Source organism: Pseudorca crassidens, chromosome 7 (assembly GCF_039906515.1).
Source record: "Pseudorca crassidens isolate mPseCra1 chromosome 7, mPseCra1.hap1, whole genome shotgun sequence".
Classification (NCBI taxonomy): domain Eukaryota; kingdom Metazoa; phylum Chordata; class Mammalia; order Artiodactyla; family Delphinidae; genus Pseudorca; species Pseudorca crassidens.
This window is the reverse complement of record NC_090302.1, coordinates 7866040-7881747: the sequence shown is the minus strand read 5'-3', so window position 1 is coordinate 7881747 and position 15708 is coordinate 7866040. Positions and strand designations below refer to the sequence as shown.

The 15708-nt window shown below is 59.5% G+C and overlaps 2 protein-coding genes and 1 long non-coding RNA gene across 10 annotated transcripts; 2 read left to right on the top strand and 1 right to left on the bottom strand.

Moving 5' to 3' along the window:
• The first annotated feature begins 415 nt into the window (after nucleotides 1–415).
• Nucleotides 416–8103, top strand: LCN2 (lipocalin 2). Of its 5 annotated transcripts, XM_067743173.1 has the most exons (7): nucleotides 416–4440; nucleotides 4966–5102; nucleotides 6311–6390; nucleotides 6586–6705; nucleotides 6942–7043; nucleotides 7786–7815; nucleotides 7921–8103. In XM_067743173.1, the coding sequence occupies exons 1-6, from the start codon at nucleotides 4303–4305 to the stop codon at nucleotides 7806–7808; spliced, it is 600 nt and encodes a 199-aa protein (XP_067599274.1). In that variant the 5' UTR covers nucleotides 416–4302; the 3' UTR covers nucleotides 7809–7815; nucleotides 7921–8103. The 5 variants fall into 5 exon arrangements, with proteins under 5 accessions (XP_067599274.1, XP_067599276.1, XP_067599272.1 ...); XM_067743175.1 differs by lacking the exon at nucleotides 6942–7043; XM_067743171.1 differs by lacking the exon at nucleotides 7786–7815.
• On the bottom strand, nucleotides 5265–11371 carry LOC137227404 (uncharacterized). 4 transcript variants are annotated; one of them, XR_010944842.1, is made up of 4 exons: nucleotides 11164–11371; nucleotides 10502–10677; nucleotides 6292–7054; nucleotides 5265–5751 (listed from the first exon to the last, which is right to left on the bottom strand). It is a non-coding gene; the product is annotated as an uncharacterized lncRNA (long non-coding RNA). The 4 variants fall into 4 exon arrangements; XR_010944839.1 differs by having other exon boundaries at nucleotides 10530–10677; nucleotides 11164–11370; XR_010944841.1 differs by lacking the exon at nucleotides 6292–7054 and having other exon boundaries at nucleotides 11164–11363.
• A 152-nt stretch (nucleotides 11372–11523) lies between these two features.
• Nucleotides 11524–15481, top strand: BBLN (bublin coiled coil protein). The gene is made up of 2 exons (XM_067743176.1): nucleotides 11524–11724; nucleotides 14582–15481. The coding sequence occupies exons 1-2, from the start codon at nucleotides 11646–11648 to the stop codon at nucleotides 14752–14754; spliced, it is 252 nt and encodes an 83-aa protein (XP_067599277.1). The 5' UTR covers nucleotides 11524–11645; the 3' UTR covers nucleotides 14755–15481.
• Nucleotides 15482–15708: the final 227 nt, after the last annotated feature.

The following is a 15708-nucleotide window of genomic DNA, read 5'->3' as shown; positions in this document are numbered from 1 at the left end:
TTCTGGAAACCTGAGACTCAAACCAAGTCTCTGGAGGAGCAGGCACCTCACACTGAACAGTCCTTCGTTCTTCTGGGTGTTTGGACCCGCAGTGGCCAAGGAGGGCCTATCTGTGGACCCCAAGAGTTGCTGTCGCCACAGCTGGCCTCCTGGGGGCACGTTGCCTGTAGGCTGCTCCCAGGTGTCGCCCTGGCCCCCAGGAGCCTAGTCGCCCCTGCCCCGGGGACCTCCTGCTCAGCCCTTCAGGTAGGGGAGAGAGGGGTGCTTTTGCCCCAAACATCCCAGGCTGGGCTGAACACTGCTCCCAAGCTTCCAGAAACAAGTCCAGGGGGTTAGAGTGGATTCCTGAGATGCAAAAGCTGTCAGAGAGCATTTGACTGCCTTCCTGATTGGATTAGACCGGGGATGAGGCCTGGGTCCTTCCATGGGAGTCAGGCCACTGCAGTCCCTGGGGAGCTTCTCCTCTAGGGCCCGTGGAGGGGGAGAGCACCTGCCAGAACAGATTCAGAGCAGCCACCGTTCTCCTGGCTTCTTGCCACAGAGAGCCACGTGTGGATGGTTTTTAAGTTCCTGCCGTTGCTAAAGAGACCCAGAGCAGGACTTGGAAGGTCCAGCCCTGGCTTCTCCCAAGAGGGGCCTGGCCCCAAGACTCCTGTGTGGCTTGTTGCGGCCTGTGGCTTGTTGTGGCCTCACTCAGGACGTCTGCAGCTCCTAGAGAGACAGCGGGGAAAGCCGGCAGGGGTGGCCTGTAAGACCAGCCCAGGGGCCACAGTGGAAACAAAGAGAGGGGCCAAGGGGAGTCAAACAAGCACCTGGGGTGCCCCACATGGCGCCACGAGTGCAGTGCAGAACTTTCTGAAGCCCTGGAGTCCAGGAACTGCTCCCAGCTCTGGGCAGTGTGAACCTGCAAGTGTCTTCCTTGGCCGGGGGCCCAGGCCCAGTGGGAGGGGGCTGGGCAAGGAACGAGGCCTCCAGGGTCCTGTCCTTGGAGTCGGCCCAAGTCTAGACAGGAGGTCTACACCACGGTCCTCACCCAACCCTTCTAGTACCTAGTTCTGCAGCTTGTGCGAGGTGGGTGTGTGTGTTGAGCTGACCCTTCCCTGAAGCCCAGCTGGACTCTGAAGAGGGTGGGCAGAGCTTTTCACCTTTATCCCCAGCCCACCCTGCAGGACCCTTTCCCTTCCTAAGGCAGACAGCTGCAAGCACCCTCGGCTGACCTCCTGCCGCCCAGCTCCACACAGCCCCAAACCCACCTCTTGTTGGCTGGGATTGGCCTGACCTCTGCTCCAGCCAAGGCCAGGACCATCCTTGGACCCCCACGAGGTATGGCTGGGACACGGCACACTGCTGAGACTCAAATCCCTGGACAGGCCTCGTCCCCTTCACTCCTCCCTCGGCTCCTGGACCAGGCCAATCTCCAGGGCTGGGCCAGGAGAGAAGGCAGAAGGCAGCCAGCTGAGGAAGGGGTGATGAGATGGCTGTCACCAGGTGTGTCAGCTGAGGCCAAGACCACATGGAGATAAGGACAGAGAGATAGACAAGGCCAGTGGGTCTGAGACAGGCCTGGAGCCAGCACAGAGAGAATGGGCCCTGCGTGGGTGTGATCAGAAACTCAGAGGTGACGTCCTGTAGAGACCCCCCCAACGTGTGCACCAGCTGCATGGCTTTGCAGGATCTGCCTGCAGCTCTCTTTACAGACGGGGAGACTGATGGAGTGTGTGTGTGGGGGTGGACAGAGATTTGCAAGCACCCGGAGGCATCAGGACTCCAACAGGGGCCCCTGAGCTGGGCAGCTGGGCCGTCTCCCCTCCTGCACCTGGCCCTGGTTTTCACATGCTGCAGACCTGGCCCAAACACCCGTCCCCAATTCATACCAGGGGAGCATTGGCCACCCTGACTTAATTTTATTTTATTTTTATTTTACTATTTTATTTAATTTTATTTTTGGCCACACTGAGCGGCTTGCCGGGATCTTACTTCCCGGACCAGGGATCGAACCTGGGCCCACAGCAGTGAAAGCGCCAAGTCTTAACCACTGGGCCGCCAGGGAATTCCCTCACCCTGACTTTCTATTTTTTTTGAGATCGCTCAATGTGAACAGGTCTTCATATTTATTGCTCATCAACATCAATGGCAAATCTTAAAACACGGAAGAGAACAGGCCACTCCTCCTTCTATCTCATTCAGTTAGCGTTTTTCTTAGGACCCATTCCTTTTTGTTTTTCAGAGTAATCCTGACTTTTTTTTTTTTTTTTTGGCTGTACTGGGTCTTCGTTGCTGTGCACGGGCTTTCTCTAGTTGCGGCGAGTAGGGGCTACTTTTCGTTGCCGTGCGCGGGTTTCTCATTGCGGTGGCTTCTCTTGTTGCGGAGCACAGGCTCTAGGCGCATGGGCTTCAGTAGTTGTGGCACGCGGGCTCAGTAGTTGTGGCTCACAGGCTCTAGAGCGCAGGCTCAGTAGTTGTGGCGCACAGGCTTAGTTGCTCCGCGGCATGTGGGATCTTCCCAGACCAGGGCTCGAACCCGTGTCCCCTGCATTGGCAGGCGGATTCTTAACCACTGTGCCACCAGGGAAGTCCCAACCCTGACTTTTAGAATCTAGAATATTCCCTGCAGCGGCTCCTTGGTGATCCAGGGTACTGTCCCTCTCCTACTTAAAATTCTTTGAGCCTCCATCCATGAGTTTCCCCAACGTCTAGGACTCACCACAGACTCGAGGGTACCTTTTAAGGTCAAAGAGAATAGCAGGGGTAGAGGCCCTGGGGCTGCGAGCACGGATGAAAGGGGTGGGGTGGGGGTGGCCACGGGTGCCTGCAGAGGGCCCGGCCTTCCGTGGCAACATCCCTGAAGAGGCTTTGCTCATCTCTACTTCCTGTGCTTTCATCACCCGGAAAGGCCGGCAGGTCAGGGCCTGAGAGGGCAGGGGTCCTGTGGGGGCCTCTCTGCCTCAGTAGGATGCGTCCTACCCACCAGCTCAGGACCCCTCCAAAGCCCCTCCCCTCAGGGCTCGGCACCCCAGAGCCTAGGCTGGGGAAGCTGATTCCCAAGCAGCAGGCAGGCAGAGCCATTGAGGTCCCCGTCAGTCTCATGCGAGGCCAGCGGATCCTCAGTTCGGCCACAGATCAGGCATCCAGACAGCTTTGGCCCTCGTGGTAAGCTATCTGGGAGACATCGCCCAGGGCCTGGGACCCACCATTGCCTCCCAAGGACGGCCAGGCCGCCAGTGAGGAAACTGCACCCCTCCAAGGACAAAACTGGGATCAGCCATGGCAGGGACAATTCTGGGGTCCCACGCCCAGGGCACTGGGCTCCAAGGCTGTGGCCAGAGACAGCAGCTGGCCTCAAGGACCTCTCAAAGACAAGTCCAAGTCCCTGCATTCCCTGTGCCCCAAAGCACTTGGTGTCCAGAGCAGCTGGGTGGATAGCCCACCTTCAGGCCCCAGCCCCCAGCGCCCCTCACCCGGCACAGACACATGCCCCATGCTGCCCCCCACAAGCATGGCGCTGGGACCGCAACACCTGCTCTCTGCTTTGCCAAGGGTCCACGCGTGGGGCTCTAATGCCCAGCTTGGGGTCTCATCCCCTGGGCCCACAGCAGGGACCAAGTCCTTTAGGGGTTGGCTAAGGTCCGAGGCATGGAGGAGGGGAGGGGCTCTTCCTTCAGCCTCTGGCCTGGTGTGCGGCCCCCGGGAGGGCCAGGATCTGGGCTCCGAGAGCTCAGGGCACACACCACACTCTCTGTCCTTCCTGGTCAGAAATGTTCACTCTCAGCTGCCCTACCCTTCCCTGTCCCTTCTGAGAACCAGGCCACAGCACATAGGCTGCCAGGGTGAGCAATGGTCTGTGTTCCTCGGATGTGGGAAGGGGGTCTCACCACACATACCCACCCTGGGCTGGGGCTGAGCAGGGGCCCCTGAAAGTCAGAGATGACAGCTTGTCCTGATCGGGGACCACTGACCATATACAGAGCCGACCAGAATGAAGGGAAGGGGCACAGAGAGAGTGGAGGGAGCCCTTGTGCCTGCCAGACGTGCAGAGCTCTGGGCAGTGTCCGCTCCCCACCTTCTGCCCCTGGTCTTGCACAATCCTGACCAGCGGGGAAAGGGGCAGAAATCTTGCCAGGTGTTTCAGCAAGAGTGCTGGTAAATGCCTCAGCTTTCCCAGATATGGCAAAATATGAATGACTCCACCCTGGGAGGGGCTATGAGGCAGGTGGACCATAAATAGGGTTGCGCAGGCAGCCTCCGCACTCACTTCCCCCCTCAGCTGCTGTAGGGAATGCCAGCCAGCTCAGCCCTGAAGCCATGCCCCTAGGTCTCCTGTGGCTGGGCCTCAGCCTGCTGGGGGCCCTGCACACCCAAGCCCAGGATTCCACCCCCAACCTGATCCCAGCCCCACCTCTGTTCAGGGTCCCGCTGCAGCCCAACTTCCAGCCTGACCAGGTAAGGGCCCTGGAGGGAGAGCTGCAGGGGTGCCCAGGGAAGAGTGCAGGCAGAGGGGAAGAGAGGTGAAGGGTCCTAGCAGACAGGTAAAGGCAGGACGCCCAGGCTTCAGCTTAGCCTGCCCTGGCTCCCCCGATGGAAGCCACGCTCCATTGTCCCACACCGACCCCGACCTTGCTGACAAGAGGATCACCTGGGCAGACCTTCCCAGGTCCAGTCTCTCTCCCATAATTGCTGTAGTCCATGCGTGGTGGGGACACCTTTAGTCCCTCTGCGTGAGGAGGAAACTGAGGCACAGGGAGGCCAGCTGGCCACCCTGCCCAGGGTCGCCCCCTCCCTGCCATCCTCGGGGCTCCCTCCTGGCCTGGCTGCCTCCGGCTCCCGCTGGCTTCATCAGTGCAGGAACTGAATGCCCAGTCCCAGGCTCTGCTGCTTAGTTACTGGTTCAGGGCCTGGTTCAGGGCCTGGTTCAGGGCAGGGGCCCTAGGGTCGTTCGTGGGCTCTGCCTATTACAGCCCCCTGTAGTTCCAGGGGAAGTGGTACATCGTAGGCTTGGCAGGGAATGCATTTAAGAAGGAAAAACAAGGCCAGTTTAAGATGTACGCCACCACCTACGAGCTGAAAGAAGACCGCAGCTACAATGTCACCTCCGCCCTGCTCAGGTGAGAGCTGCCACCTCCTTGGGGAAAGTGGGGGAGACCTGAGGGGCTGCTTGAGGGTCTAGCGGCAGACTGAGTCACAGTCAAGGGCTGACCGAAGGCGAGAGACAGCCATTCATCCTTCCGCTCAGCAGCGGATTCAGATACTTGCTCATTTCTTCCTTCATGAGATCAGCATTTATTGGTCCCTTCAGAGCAGACACACAGAGGGTGCTGGGGCTGAACAGTCATTCAGAAAACAAGACAGAGACAGCCTGGAACCCCCACCCCCCCACCCCCGCCGCCACCCAGGGCTTCATCAAGGGCTTACAGGGAGGTAGCCTCTGGAACTGGGCCTTGAACGAGCCACCTGCCTCAGAAGGAGGCATGAGGCGTCCACGGCAGGGGCTGGTGACCCTGAGTCAGAGAGAAGCACTCCTTCAGGAAGCAGCCGTCGTACAGCTGTTCTGAGCAGCAGCTGAGTGGCTTGGCAGGGGGGCAGCCCTCACACTGCCAGGGGCCTCAGGCACCAGCACAGAAGCGATCTGGTGAGGAGTGGGTCTGAGCAGGGTCCCTCTGGGGGTGGTGGAGAGAGAAATGGTAGGGTGCCAAGGGTCGCCCAGCCCCTATGAGTCTCTGGCTCCGGCACCCAGGGGGATTGAGGCTGGAGCATCTGTGGAGCAAGAAGCAGAAGAAGGATGGGTTTGGGGAGATCAGCTCTGGAATACCAGGAGACGGGGTGGGACTCAGGTCAGGGTTGGCCCAGGAGCTAGAGGAGTCCTTGGCAGGGAGCAGACTGGAACCTTGGAGGGCGAATCCCCCAGGAGAGGTTACAGACAGGGAAGCAGCAGAGGGTAGAGAGGAGCAGGGATAAATGCCTGGGGTTGGGGGTAGGGGGACAGTGTGTAGGGAAGGCCACCGAGGGGAGACAGCCCTAAAGAGGAAAGGACAGTGGGTGCTGGAGGGAGGGTCTGAGCAGGGTCAGATGTCCCAGGGCAGACCAGGCAGTGACAGACAGGGGTAGGCTTAGAGGGGAAGACCCAGGCCCATCTCAGCTGGGTGGGGTAGGGACCGCCTGCTGTGGTGGGGATGGACTGTCTTGGGCTGGGCCAGGCCAGGGGCATCAGAGTCCCACCCCCTCCAGCTACAGCCCTGGCCCCCACCTCATCCAGCCCAAGGAGTCCAAGCCTGTGTCCACTCCGGTCTCACTCACCCACCTCTCCCTCCCACAGGGACGAGCGCTGTGACCACTGGATCAGAACTTTTGTCCCAAGTTCCCGGCCCGGCCAGTTCACCCTGGGCAATATTAAGGGTGAGTCCTGAATGAGGCGGGCCCTGGGGTTGGGCTTCTGGGGGGGCAGGGTCCTCCAGGAAGGGGCGCAGACCTCCCTGCCCGTCCACACAGATGCTGTTCTGTGGGAGAAGCCCCTGCAGATGGGCCGGGGAGAAAGGAACGGCTCCCTCCTCCCAGCCTGGGCAGGCTGACCCCTCGCCGTCCTCCCCACAGGCTTCCCCGGGGTGCAGAGCTATACCGTGCGAGTGGCGACTACCAACTACAACCAGTTTGCCATAGTGTACTTCAAGAAGGTTTACAAGAACCAGGAGTACTTCAAGACCACCCTCTACGGTGGGTCTCCCCCACTGCCTCGGACACCCGGCTCCTGGTCACACTGTCAGGGGAGAGGCCCACGCCAACCCAGCCCCCCAAGGTCCTCTCCAGTGTCAGCTTGCAATCCCTGTGGGCGGCCAGGGAGGGAGGTCCTTCTGCAGACCCTCCATGAGGAAGGGATCAGAGGCCTTGTTCACACATTCAACGATATTTATGGAGTATTTGCCGGCCACTCACTGGCCATCTGGCCACAGGGAGGACCAAGGAGCTGACCCCTCAACTGAAGGAGAACTTCATCCACTTCGCCAAATCCCTGGGCCTCACCGATGAGTACATCCTCTTCCCTGTTCCAATCGGTAATGGCCAGCTGGGGAGAGGAAAAGGGCATGTGGGGACTACCCAGGCCTGATGCTGCCCCACCAGGGAAAGGGGGGGAGGAGGGGCTTGGTCCTCTACTCCAGTCACTGGAGCCCCTGGGAGCCACTTTGGGTTCAGGAAGACCCTGCCCCACCCAAGGATCCGTGGGGCACCCGGGGATCTGGGCCCCAGGGGTTCCTCCGTGACAGATGAGAATTTCAGGCCCAGGTCCAAATTCCCAGTCTCCCTGCCCCAGGCCACTTCCCCGACACCCCAGGCCCTACCATCCTAGACACTTCCTCCTCACACCCCCTCGTCCGGGGCCACTTTCCCCCTCGCCTTGAGGCCGGCTCACCACTGACTTGAAAAGTGCCCTTGTCTTCAGGTGGCCTGGACTGGGCAGGGGCCCCAGCTAGGCCACTCAGGGAGCCACTGGCTCCCCAAAGCTGAAGGGCTGCCAGGGTCAGCAGGTAAACAGGCAGGAGGCCTGGGTGCCCGAGCAGATGTGTGGCTGGGCCTCACCTGCTCCCTCTGCAGAACGGGAGTCCCCCAGGTCTGCTCGTCCTCAGGCCCTTCTCCCAATCCCCTGCCCCAGCCCCCCAGCCCTGAAGGGAACCCCCAGATATGCCTTTGCTGGGCCAGGCTGGGGCCTGGGGTGCCCAGGGGCAGTGCAGGGGTCCCAGTGGGCAGGGGTCATACACACACACACCTGCCCATTCTGACAGACTCTCTCCCCCACAGACAAGTGCATCGATGACCAGTGAGGGTGCAGTGAGTATGGCTGGGGAGGGGGCTGATGGGAGCCAGGGTGCAGGCCTGCCTTTGCCCCCCCTGCCCAGGACTGCTGTTGTCTCTACTTCCCCGTCTCCCTCTCAGGTGCCTCCTGTCTCTCTGCTCCCATCGCCCTCCTGTCAGCCTTTGCCCGGCTTGGTGCCCAGCTGTCCCCACCAGCCCAGACACCGGTGACAGGAGAGAGTCCAGAGACCCTTCTCATGGCACTGCCCACCAGCTGCTCTCCGAAGCCCCACCTTGCCTGCTAAATAAACACATGCCCCGGTCCCCAATCTGTGCTCCTTGACCCCTGGGCCACCTGGGAGGAGGACAGGCAAAGGATGGGCTCACATTAGCATCACTCCTGGACCCCCCTCTGGTCCTCAGCAAGTGATGGTGGCCACAGAACCCATGGCCAGCTATGGCTGGACACTTCCTAGCTCTCCACCCACCCCCACCCCACCCCCAGGCCCGCCCCTGCCTTTGAGGGATGCCTGGTCCAACAGAAACACTGATGGGGCCACACCTCATTCCCACACTCGATCACCTGCAGTGGGTGCCACAGCAGAGGCCCAGCCAAGGCCGGGGAGCTGGATGGGGGCTGCGAGGGCTGAGGTGCTGTCACCCCCAACTCACCAGGACTCCTGTGGATGCTGGAAGACAGCAGCCAGGGCAGGAGGGGTGCACAGTGGGTGGGGCAGAGGCATGCCCAGCTTGAGGGTCGCCAGGGGTGGTCCCCTGCCCCTAGGGGGTGGCAGTGTCCATGCTGACCCCATTCAGCATCTCGTCCTCACCCACAGCTCTCCTCTATGATGACCTCCAGACCACCAGGGGCAGAGCCGGGGATGGCAGGGAGGGGAATACGCTGCCAGGAATTCAGATTCCAGGAGACTCGAGGGCTCCAGACCTGTACCCTCCGCTTGGCTGGGCCCAGCAAGCCCTTGTTCACCCACAGGCCGCAGCTGGAGCCCCTCCCTGTCTGCACCACACACAGGAACCCCCTCCCTGGCCTCTTCTTCCGTTGCAAGGTTAGAGGTCAGAGAGGGTGGGGTTCTGAAGAAACCCAGGCTTCTCCACCCACAAACTTGCACACCTACCCCTTCACCCTCGGCTGGGGGAAGGGGAGATACTGGAGCTGTGATAATCCTGGATAATCTCTCTATCTCAAAGGCTTAGTGTAAGCAAGTCTGCAAAGGCCCCTTTCCCAAATAAGGCACCATTCACTGGTCCCAAGCACTAGGACCCAGATCTCTTCGGGGACTGTTACTCAGCCTCTTCCACACAGGGCTTGCAGCGGGGGTGATGGCAGCTCACCATCACCATCACTTGTGAGATGAGGGGTGAGAGGCGAACAGCGATGCCAGAGGCGGGGCAGCACCAAAGCACGCCCCCTCCCCCCATCAGGGCTGGCTGGGGTAGTGGCTGTTTTGTCCTGTGGTCTGCTATGTGGACCTTGACCACAGGAGTGAGGTGGGCAGAGTCCAGGTTCGCTTTGGCTTCTGGGAGCAGAGAAGGGGCCAGCCAGGTAGGGGCCTCACCACATGTGCCACCCAGCTCTCCATCCTCCCACCCTCACTCAGCCACTTGGGGGATGAGGCTTTGGCTGGACTCTCCTCTCCTCTCCTCCCGCCTGCCTCCCTCTGCCCACACCGCTAGCCCCAGGCCCCGGGCACACGCTCAGGCCCAGGAGAAAGGCCACTCCTTGAATGCCATGGTGGGGTCCTGCTGGGGGCTGTGCAGCGTCCTGCGGACCCTGCCCAGTTCTCCGTGGAGTCTGACTTTCAACCGGATAAGCTAAGTGACTCCCCTGCCTGGTCCCCACAATGGGACAGGCACCTCGGGGTCAGGGAGGGGGTACTCTCTGGGGCTGCGTTGTCTCCTTGAGAAAGAGAGGAGCTGAGCGGGGTCAACACTTGGCAGAGGTGTGAGCAGGGCTGAGAAAGGAGGGCTGGCTGATCAGTGAGAGGCCCTCCCTGAGACCCTGGCATTTCACTAAGACAGAAGAGCCCTGTGTCCTCTGACGGAAGCAGAAACACCTGTGTCTGTGTAGCACACAAGTGCACAGAGACATGGCAGAAACACAGGTCACATATGTGGACATGCTGACACAATCCAAACATGTTTAACCCTACAAGCATAGGACACCCAAAGAAAAGCACAGGCACATGTTTTCTCCCAGTTATGAAATCACACCTGAGATCACAGGACCCCACAGACGAGGGGAGAAACACAAAGACTCCCAGGCACACAGGGACGGGCAACAGACCCTCAGAGAGACATACAGGTTCTCAGAAACATGCCGAGGCATGTACAGATACACACCACACAGACATAGCAGTTGGATGCGAGCGCTCATGCATGCAGCCTGCACGGGGATGCCTGATGCACGTGTCCACCCATCAGAGCGCCTGGCTACCCCCGGGGCGCACTCCCATCACCCTCCCGAAGCCAAAGACTCATCCCTCTCCAGGAATGGCCCAGGTGCTGTCTGCCACCTGTTCCATCCATGGGCCTAGTACCTTTTTTTTTTTTTTGGCAGAAAATTTCAACTTTATTTGGCCAATGTGTCCAGTTCCAGGTAGTGGGAAGAAATAATAGAAATATTGTGGTTGCCCCAGGTGGTGGGAAGTAAGTGGATGCCTGGCTGGAGGAGGGCAGCTGGGGGGATGGGAGGAAGGGTACCCACCCATTATAGTCAAGGAGGGTCAGCTGACCTGGGTGAGGGGTTTTTCACTGCAATCCTTCCTGCACTGGTTCAGCGTGGGCCTCGCCTCCACTCAACCTGCTTCATAGAGAAGGTGGGGCTGCCGTTATCCAAGTCAGTGGTGGCTCACGTTCCTCAGTGAAACGGTAAGGCAGCTCCTGGGACAGAGAGGATCCCTTCCCATTGTCATCATCGGGGAACATGGCTCGGTCTGACCGCCACCCAGGGATGGCCTGCTCTCAGGAACTACCAGTGTGAGACCAGCACCAGGCTGCAGCAGCCATGTGGCCTCCTCCAGGAGGCCCAGCTACAGGAGTCCCAGTAAGTGAGCCCCTCTCCCCTGGATATGGGCCTCACTCAGCGGTATCCCTGGCCAAGATCACACCCCTGGTTCCAGCTCAGGAGCGACACTTTCCGGCTGTGTAACTTTGGGCAGGGCCCCCTTTCCCAGCTGGTAAAAAGGATGGGGTATGACGGCAGCTGGGCAGACTATCCCGAAGCCTTCCGTGACTGACAGCCACAAGCTGCACTCTGCTGACCGTGACTCTCAAGTAGGCTGTGAACGGATATCTTCCCTACACACTGGGGGCCTCAGAAACAACTCGTCTCAGATTTCTCCCATGCAGAGGCGCCGGCTAGCTTACCCGCAGGTCCCCAGCAGCAGGATGGGGCAGAGTGGGGGGGTCCCAGGCTGCCCTGCCCTTGTGCCGGGTTGCTCGACCTGAGGGCCGAGCCCCCGCCGCCTAAGATTCTCATGAGGTGGCCCAACCCTAAGATTCTCATGGGGTGGTCCAACCCGGCCGCCGGGAGAGAGGCGGGCCCGGGGACCGGCGGAAGTGGGCGGAGCTCGACTGTGAGGCAGGGTGTGGGCGGGGCTCGAGTGTGGGGGCGGAGTCTTACGGACGGGAGGGGACGGGGTTCTGGCGGCGGGGCAGGGCGGAGCTCTGGCCGCCGGGCTCCGCCTTGGGGGCGGGGTCCCGGCCTACTGGGAGCGTTCCGCCGCGGCGTTCCGCCCTTCCGGCCCCGAGTTCCATCCACCGCCTCCCTCTTCCGCCCCGCGCCGGTTGTCGGCGCGACCGTTCCCGCGATCAGACGTCGCGCTGCCCTTGCGGCTCCCGAGCCCACAATGTCGGGCCCCAACGGGGACCTGGGCATGCCGGTGGAGGCGGGCGCGGAAGGCGAGGACGACGGCTTCGAGGAAGCAGGTGACGCAGGGGGGCTGCTGAAACGACTTTGCTTTCTCTGGGGTGCCCTCCTGGGAAGGGGAATCGGGGCCGGGATAGGGACCGGGAAGGAACCGCAGAGCCCTCCCATCCCCCCGCCCCAGGGTGGTTCCGGAGCAGCAAGCGCCCTCCGGGGGTTTGGGAAGAGCACCTGCGAGCGGGTCCCTGGAAACCGCAGCCTTCGAGAACTGTGGGCGACAGGCCCCGTTTTACAGATGGGGAAACTGAGGCCGCTTCAGGTCACTCGCCCTTTGGGATTGGGATTTGCTCCAGACACTTCTTTCAGCCCATGTGGAGACGGAGACTCCTAAGGGGCCGGGGCCGGGAGTGGACCGTCTTGGCTTGGCAGGAGGGGCTATCTGGGTGGGCGTGCCGCCCTGCTGAGTCAGCAACCCCAGGCACCTTTGCTGGTGTGGCCTGGAGCCCTGGCGAATGTGACTTGCTTACAAAGCGGCCTGTTGCCTACACAGCACTGCAGGGGGTGGGGGCAGGGGGGGAAGGAGAGAGAACCATCAGCTCCCTTCTCCCCTTCTGCAGCCTCAGTTTCCCCATCTGTAAAATAACAATGATGGTTAGTGTCTCCCGCATTGAGATGTATCAGGATTAAATGAGAAAGTGAATGGAAAATAGTAGACTTCATGCAAGTGTTCTGCATGCAAGTGTTCTGTAAGTGGTTATTATTCCCTTCAGTGTAATAAAATTTAGTTTATTAACAGAGGGCAGGACTTAGTAAATGTGGGGTAAGTTTGGAGTCTGCTTTTGGTTTTGTTTTGGGTAACAGCTTTATTGACCTATAATTCACACACTGTACAATTTACCCATTTAAACTGTATGATTCAGTGGGTTTTAGGATATTCACAGAGTTGTGCAACCATCACCACAATAGTTTTAAAGCACTTCATCACTCAAGGTCTGCATTTAATAAAGAGGTAGAGTAAGTGGGGTAAGTGGTGGGCTGCCCGGTTTGCCTGGGGCACTGCTGGTGAACAAAGGCCAGGTGTGGTAATCACGCTGGCAGCTGTGCTGGGCGCATCTGGAAGGGTCTCCCAGGAGTCACACTGAGTGGAAGTTGGCAGATTGACAGGACTTAGGGCATTGGGGAGGAGGGTGTCCCCGATGGAAGGCAAAAACTTGGAACCGGGAGGTACCCGTGACACTTGACGCAGACAAAGCCTAGCCCCAGTAGCGGAGAGAGCTGCCTCCCCCGTCTTTCTCCCCATTTGTGTTTCTTGACCGGAATGTGAAATGTTGATAATCGCGACCATCTACTAAGTGCTTGCTGTGGCCAGACCCTGAGTTCTTGATATATGTATTTGAATCTTCACAATAACCCAGTTCTCATTCCCTTTTTCCAGAAAGGCGTAGTAACCTGCTGGGATGGGGCAGAGCTGGGACTGAAACCCAAGTGCCCCTGCTCCCCAAGTCTGAATCTTGGCTCTGCCACCAACCAGCTGGAGGACCCTAGGCAGGTCTCTTCCTTCTTGGGCCTCAGTTTCCCCATTTGTACCACAAGGGAGTTGGACTCCAGGATCCAGCAGAGGCTTTCCAGGACTCTGTCCTCTGTGAGTTAGGACAACTCTGGGCCATGGGTACCCTTCCGCCAGAATGCAGACACATTTGCACCCTTATCCCAGACACTCTCCTCTAGCCTTGGTCGTTTCCACACACCACCAGCCGCTTCCCCTTTATCCCAAGCTGGCAGCTGAGTGTATCTGAGTCATGCGCTGGCTCAGAACTGGGTCCCGCAGTGGGCACAGGCCCAGACCTTGGGTCCTAGGGGACATTGTGTGGCTGAGAGAGGCAGGTCAGGAGTGTCTGTGGAGGAGGGAGTGATGGTTTCTGGTGGAGACCAGGGAAGGATTCTTGGAAGAGGAGGCATTTGGAGCTGGTCCTTGAGCGGCTGAGGCATTCTGGATGGCAGGGGCAGTTAAGGAAAGGCAGAAAGCCTGGAAAGTCAGGCTTCATTCATTCATCCATTCATTCATTCAACAGATGCTTACTGTGTGACACTGAGGGCACTGGGGAAACAGCAGTGAACACAAGTGAACACAGTGAACACATTCCACCTGTCACACAGCGCTCACTGTAGTCTGGTGGGGGAGACAGACTAGCACACAGTCACAGCAGCCGAGCCGGCAGTGGGGGCCGTGGAGGTGTGAGAGGGCAAGGCGATCAGGAATAGAGGCCCGATCAGGCTGGGGCGTGGGAGGGCTCCCTGTGGCAACATCCACGCTGACACTTGAAGGATGAGTGGGGCTCATCCAGGAGGAGAGGAGGGAAGGAAGACAGAAGGAGAACACAGCACATTCCAGGCAGAGGCCACAGCATGTTCAAGGGGCCTGAGGTGGGCAAAGGCAGGTGTGAGAGAGGAAAGGAAAAGGCAGGGGAGGTGGGGCTAGAGAAGGGGGCAGGGCCTTGGAGTCTGCTAGGAGCTAGGGCAGGGGAGCCAGAAGGGCTGGAGAGGAGGACCTGTCAGGGGACAGAGGCCGTGACTGCCTGGCTCAGGAGCATGGGCTCTGGCCTCTAGGCAGCTGGTGCAGGAAGTAGAGAGGAGACCTGGCACCTGGCAGGAATTCCCCGGCAGGACACTGTCTGGCTAACCTCCCTGTGACCAACCTAACCCTAGAAAAAGCTGGTACACTAAGGTATTTCTCCAAAGCCTTTCCTCCTTTGATATCCAGCCATTTTCCAGTTGGTGACAGTGAGCCTCAGGAAGGAGTAGGGACTTGCCCAAAGCTCTTTAGAGGCAGGCTGGGGGACAGTGGGGGGGGGGGCGGGGGGTGTGCCTGTGATCCCTGAGGAGATATGGGACCTTGACTCTCTTTCCCCTTCCTCCCAGAATACGCTGCTATCAACTCCATGTTGGACCAGATCAACTCCTGTCTGGACCACCTGGAGGAGAAGAATGACCACCTCCATGCCCGCCTCCAGGAGCTGCTTGAATCCAACCGGCAGACACGCCTTGAGTTCCAGCAGCAGCTCGGGGAGGCCCCCAGCGATGCCAGCCCCTAGGCTCTGGGAGCCCCGGCCAGGCTCTGGCCTGAGCACTCACTACCTGGCTTAGATACCTTCTCAAGGGCTGGCCTACAGATTTTCCGGGGCAGGGGGAGGTGGTGTTTGCCGGCCTAGGCCACTCTTCTGGTACTTCACTTGGCGTACCTAGGCCCGCCCCACCTCCCGGCACCCCCTCCTCAGGGCTTCCTCCCCACTGCTGGCCAGGTGTGGGCCAGCGACCCACCCACCTTGCCTGTCTGCCCAACTCCTGGACGCTCCCCACGCTGCCCAGGCCTTGAGCGTCCACATTAAACTGGTCTCCACCACCACTGCGCCTCCTCTCTCCTCTGTATCCCGGGATGAGGACCCCAGTGGCCGCCAGAGGTAAACAGGGCAGTGGAGGCATCCCAGGCATAGATCACACACCGGCTCATAGGCATGGTGGTGGGGCCGGGCTTCTTGGCCTTCTTGTATTTCTGGACACAGGTGCAGGTGAGGTCAGGGCTTCCTCCCCACCGGGTGTGCTCCTGGGCAGCGGCTGCTTCCCCAGCCCAGCTGAGACAGCATCAGCCATGCTGTGTGACCCTGTGTGATGTGCTCAGCTTCTCTGGGTTCTAGGGCCTTTCACTAAGACAACCAACACCAAGACATGCTGTGCAATATGTATAAAATAGATAAGAACCTGCTGTGTAAAAATAAATAAAATTCAAAAAAATAAAGACATGCTGTGCAACCTTGGGTTCCACCCTCTTTCTCCTGGCTTCAGTCTCTCCAGCTGGCCAATAATAGGGCTGGTCTGGTTATCTTGTCTCTAAGGGTCTTTCCAAATGGGGAAGTGGAACTAAAGAGCCAGCTCAGCCTGGGCCCCACTCACTAATGATTCATCATAAGGTCTCCTGACAAGAAGGGTGGGGTCCCCGCTAATGAACATGAACTCGGAACCAGAGGGCCTGAGCAGTGAGGGCCCCCACT